General features: G+C 46.9%; 1 protein-coding gene across 1 annotated transcript; it reads left to right on the forward strand.

Annotated features, from left to right (window-relative positions):
- Positions 1–342: 342 nt before the first annotated feature.
- Positions 343–3,814, forward strand: PCYB_051820 (hypothetical protein; the record flags this gene model as incomplete). The annotated part of the gene is made up of 4 exons (XM_004221063.1): positions 343–628; positions 826–1,875; positions 1,977–2,039; positions 2,567–3,814. A coding segment is annotated over exon 4 (1,248 nt), but the record flags the coding sequence as incomplete, so codon positions are not given.
- Positions 3,815–6,005: the final 2,191 nt, after the last annotated feature.

Consider the following 6,005-nt stretch of genomic DNA (forward strand, 5'->3'; position numbering starts at 1 on the left):
TGCCGCACCACCCACCTGCCGCACCACCCACCTGTTGCATCACCCACCTGTCGCATCACCCCTGCAGGGCATCAACAACAACGAGGGGCACGTGCTCATAAAAGTGTTCAAGCTGAGATGCGAAACGCAAAAAATAAAAAGAATTCTGTACACGCTCAAGTTTCTCTTCTCCTTTGACCTCTTCCCAAATGTGTAAGCATCTCGAGAGAAGGGAGAGCACGCGGAGGAGGAGCCATACCGGCTTCGTCTTCCACCCCACTGCGCCGATGTGCCGCTTGGCCGCTCTGCCGCTATGCCCCTTTCACGTGGTTGTCCCCCCCCTCTTACCCCTCTTCCCGCCAGCCTGCCCTACAACCGAATGAGCGTATACGAAAACAACATTTACATCTACAGAACGTTTGTGTTTAAGAGTCTGGATCACTACCTCTTTAACGAGAGGAACAACAAGCCCTTCAGCCACTTCTTCCTTTTTCAAATTTTTCTTGCGATTATCCAACTGCACTCGCTCGGTATCTACCATGGACATATAAAGAGCGAAAATTTTCTACTGCAGAACAATATGCACGTCCTCATAACGGATATAAATATATTGAATAAGTACCTCTACTACATCCCAAGTGTGCGGTAGGTCTTCATGGGGGTTGTCCCCGCGTCTCTACATTCTACGTTAGTGACTCTGTTAAGCGGCGCCTGGCAAAGTGACTCTGCATGATTTGGTTGGTGCGGCTGTACGTGCTGCGTTGGTGCGGCTGTACATGCTGCTGTTGGAGCCGCTGTACATGCTGCGTTCGTGCCGCTCCACATGCTGCGTTCGTGCCGCTCCACATGCTGCTGTTGGCGCCTGTCCACATTCTGCTGCTGGCGCCTCTCCACATTCTGCTGCTGGCGCCTCTCCACATTCTGCTGCTGGCGCCGCTGTACCCCCCGCTCAGGTGCGAAGATAAGTGGAGTAGCCTACTGCAGCGTCTGCAGAAACTGCAGGACGATATCTTCAACCTGGGGATCCTGGTTCTGGAAATTTTGCTCTGTGACAAAAGTGTGTCGTACGCATTCCTGAAGGAGAACTATCACGACAGGAGAGAGTGCAACTTTTATCGGGGTAGGAGTAGACAAGGGATGTTTCAATTTATGGGAAGTGGAAATGGGGGAGAGAAAAAAAACGTTGGGAAAGGCAAAGGCAGAGGCAGTGCCAAGGTGAAAAGAATAAAAAAAAAAGAAGATAAAGAGTGCCGCTTTGCCAGCAGTGGAGGTAGTGGCAGCGCAGTTAGCGGCAGCGCAGTTAGCGGCAGCGCAGTTAGCGGCAGCGGAGGTAGCGGCAGCGGAGTTAGCGGCAGCGGAGGTAGCGGCAGCGTGGAGAGTGCGGAGCGCATCATGGACCTGTCGACAAAGAAGACGAGCCACAATTTCGTGCACGCCCTCTCCCTACCGTTTATAAACAAAAGGATAAAAAACGAGGAGGAGAGCTATTTTCAAGAAAACAAACACGTAAAAATGAATATAGACAAATATAGGTACTACAATTACCACTACATTAACAGCGTCAATTACATAAACATTTACAACGACTTTTACAACAATGGGACGTTGCATCCTGTGAGTGAAAACAACTCGCATAGGGGAAGCGTCACTTATGGAGGCAACGTCGAGAATGAGGTTCTTTATAGGAGCAGGACTGTTTTATATGGGCGAGGGGATGGGTCGGATTCGTTGGGGGAGGTTCCCCATGCGTACAGCGATTACGAGGTGCTCGGGGGAGAGACAAGGGGAGGGAGGAGGAACAGGGCCACTTACGACAGACTCGATTTGCACGTGCCGCGAGATTGGGGCTCCGACAGCTCCAGCGAGGCGGGAGAGCCCGAGGGGGAGCAGTCCCCAGTTGGCGCTGCAGTGGTTGGCGCTGCAGTGGTTGGCGGGGGAGAGATTGCCGGGGGGGCGGATTGCCGGGGGGCAGAGTGGCCGGGGCCCCCCCCCCGCAGGCGAGGCCGACAGGCGGAGAAAAGAGAAAAGGGAGTGCCCTACAAAATTTGGAAAATTGTTAACGTAGTAAAGCACCCATTCATCGTATACTCCCTCATCAACCATTTCTTCCTACAAAAAAAAAAATATTTTTAAAATTTTCAAATATTGGTCGTACCATGTCTTTCCGAGTACGTACAAGTATGTGTTTTTTCCTTTGACGATTTTGCAGCTGCATCCTGTGTTTAAAAATGCGGATTTTTTTATCCTCCTACTCCATTTTAACTTGCCGTTTATTTTGTTTCACCTGGATTTATTTGCGCAAAAGGAACGAGACAAATATGACATGCTAAAGATGGGGGGTTGCCAAAATAGGGAAGACGCAAAGAGCCCGTGTAGGCTGCATCAACGGAGCTGCCACGCACGTGATGGAGGAAGCAGTTCGGGGGACGCACACCCGTCGGTAAGGAGTTCACAGGAAAAAAAAGAGACACCTCAGAAAACGCAGCAGAAAAGGCGGCCTCCGACGCAGCTGGGACGGTACGCGGGTCGCCTTGCCCACTTTGTGGACGTGGTTGGGGAGTTCACCACGGGCGTCAACCAGCGGCAGATGGAGACCTACATCAGGGACAGTCACTTGGGGGACAAAGTGAAGATGCATCTGCTGCAGCAGTGGCGCGCACACAGGAGAGAGGCCAAGGGGAGAAGTAGCCAAAGTAGTGGAGCGTACCACTCGACGTGCCACTTTCCGTTCCCCACCCTATCGTACCAGAATGCACACGAATTTTACAGAAATTTTTTGGTCTTCTACAAAACGCTGTTTAATGCCATTTTTCACAAAGACCAAAGCTACATTGATATATTTAGCGGCTTGGAGATCTGCAAGAGGGGCATTTACGCGCCCCTCTTTCGGGGCGCCCACATCAGGCGGGCTGCCCACCACCGCTGCAGTAACTGCAGTGGGTGGACCAATCTAAGCAGTAGGACCAGTCTAAGCAGTAGGACCAATCCAAGCGAGCGGACCAATCCGGGCAAGCAGACCACTCCATGCAAGCAGACCAATCCCCGTGGTTGCCGCTCCCACAAGTGGAGGTTCAACGAAGACATACTCCAACTAACAAACATGATAATCGCCTCGTACCACTCGCTCGCATACGAGTCGACCAAGCAGCTTTGTCTCGAAATGCTCTACTGCATAATTTACCACCTCAACGACAGTACCCTGAACAGAGAAGTGGCGTCTTTCCTACTTTTTTGTATGAACAAGTCAGGTGAAAAATTAAAAATTATAATCATCAAATCTTTTTACAAAATTATGCACAATGAAAATGCCTACGAACATATGTATCCCTACGTGGAAAAATTCTTGCCGTCCTTTTTCTCGCTCAAGGACAGTAAAGAAAAAATGGAGAAATATTTTTATGTGAAATATTTACCGCTAATCGCCAATGTCACCATTCAGTATATATATAATGTTAGTTTGTTGAAGAAAGGGGGGAAAAAGCAAAAACAAAAACAAATTTTTATGAAGGATCAGGATGGTCAGAAAATGGGCCCTGATGAGATTACCATCTCGGAAGTGAAGCACATGGAAATGTTAAAAAAACTTCGCAATCAGTTAGTGCACATTTTGAAATACTCCACTGACGAAAATATTTTGTTTGAGTTTTACGAGCACTTAATAATATTTTGCAAAATTATGAGCAGAAAATGGGTCAAAATTTACATCCTCCCTTATTTACTAGCAAATATTTACAAGACGAAGTATAGCTTTATCAGAGCTCTGTCTATTCGGATCACTCTTCGAATTATGTCCTACATTAATGACAGTGAAACGTACAAAATGATTTGTGCCTATGTGAATCCAATTCTGTTTGAAGGAAACGAATTGGCTATTCTTTTTTTGCTTTCCGAGTGTAACATCCTCCTGCAGAAAAATGCGCGCAAGGGGGGGCGATCCACAGGGGTTCCACCCAGTCCCCACCAAAGAGAGAGGGGCGAGCGGGGCGAACGGGGTAAAAGGAACGAACGGGGAAAAAGGAACGAACGGGGAAAAAGGAACGAACGGGGAAAAAGGAACGAACGGGGAAAAAGGAACGAACGGGGAAAAAGGAACGAACGGGGAAAAAGGAACGAACGGGGCAGAAGAAACAAAAGGCGCATACTCTTTTTGCGCAAACTTAAACTAAACCACCTCCGCAGCCACCCCTCTGTCGCCATTCGTGATTTGGTACACACAGTCCAGGCCAATCTGCTCCAAATACCCACCTAACGCGCGAGAGAGGAAAAAAAACGCTCATGTGTCGGTCGATCCGTGCGCGTACACGCATATGTGCAGCTGGAAAGCGTTCCGCCGATTTTTTTTTCGTGGCGCCGCATTGCCTAGCTAGCAAAGCGTGGAGTGATGCTTTTTCCACGTTACCCATTTTTTTCTCATGTTTCTCCCCATTTTGGCGCACTGCCATTCGTACTGCCATTAGCACTGCCACTAGCATTGCCATTAGCATTGCCATTCGTACTGCCACTAGCATTGCCATCCGTACTGCCACTAGCATTGCCATCCGTACTGCTCACCGCGGCGCTGGCTCCATTTGCATTTGTCTCCCACCGCGCATTCGCCCCCAATCCGTTTGCAACACATAAGCACATTTGTAAAAAGGAAATTTTTTCTTTTTTTCCAAACCGCGTCACATATGGGGGGACTCCATTTCGACAGCTCAGCATTTGCCAAACGGGGAACATGTTCATTGCGTCGCGCACCAAGCACGTTTTAGCATCCCAAACGAACTTGGCAAGTTTGTTCCTCCACGGGGTGGTGTAAGTATTATACACATACCAGCACATATATCTCCGGGGGTTGATGGGGTGGTTCTTTTTTTTTTTTTTCACTTCGTTGAGAGTGACCGGGAAGAGGAGTGAAAAAACGAAAGTTACCAAAATGAAAAAAGTGGTGAACGTTAGAGAAGTGCCCAGAATGGTCAGCGCTCATGAGATATCGCCACCCGACGTCTCCAAACCGTGTTGGGTGTGCCATAACGACACCGTTACACTTTTTTTTTTTTTTTTTCTTGCATGCGCAGTGGATAACCCATTTGAACAAATTTGTCCTCTCCATTTTGCCAAAGATTTTTAAAATGTGAAAAAAAAAAAAAAAAGAAGCAAAAGAAGCAAAAAAAACACATACATTGTTACAGTTTTTTAAACACCGCGCAGTGAACTTCAATATTTGTAAATGTAGAAACATTTTTAACGAAGATTTTTTTTTTTTTTTTTTTTTTGTAACTGTTTCTTTTGTGCGTTGTAAATCTGCGCTGAAACAAATACACTCCATGTGTATTTACATAGCTTTAACAGAACGCTTCATTTTTTCACTTGTTCAACTCTGTCAACATTTGTACATTCTACACACACAAGCAGTTTTGCGCGAGCGATTACATTCTCTTCTTGTGCGCAGAAGAAGATGCGAAAATGAATTTACCAATTAGTTAATCAGTGTTTTTTTTGCATGACTACGTGTGTGGGTATGCATGTGTGCAGTTTGATTTGGCGCGCGCTTTGCCGAGCTCCCGAGAGTGCTCAGCGTTACAGCCTTGGTGGTCGGCACTCCACCATATTGTAAACGTGTGTGTATATCTACATCTATATCTCTATCTACATGTATAGATATATTTTTGTGCACACCCCTGCTTGCACACACGCGTACACACATACCGGGGAATGGAGAGCGCTCACAGGTGTGTGCACTTTTTTCACCCCGCGCATTTGATTACGTAAAAATTTGCGAACGACGTGACAGGCAGTTTAAATACCGAACGGTCATGCGTGAAGAATAAAAAAATTCTTTATGTGACACTCTGCTGCGGAGAAGCATAGGAGAAAAATTCTGACGTTAGAGGAAAAACTTATACAAAGGTGGTTGGTACAACATAGCTTGTTCTACTCTCCCTTGGATGTTGTTTTTGCCCAACAAACGTGCACAATTGTAAACTGTGTGGATTGTCATTTTGTTACGTTTTCTTTTTTTATTTCTTTGATTTCTTTTGATTTTC

This window comes from Plasmodium cynomolgi, chromosome 5 (genome assembly GCF_000321355.1).
Source record: "Plasmodium cynomolgi strain B DNA, chromosome 5, whole genome shotgun sequence".
NCBI lineage: Eukaryota > Apicomplexa > Aconoidasida > Haemosporida > Plasmodiidae > Plasmodium > Plasmodium cynomolgi.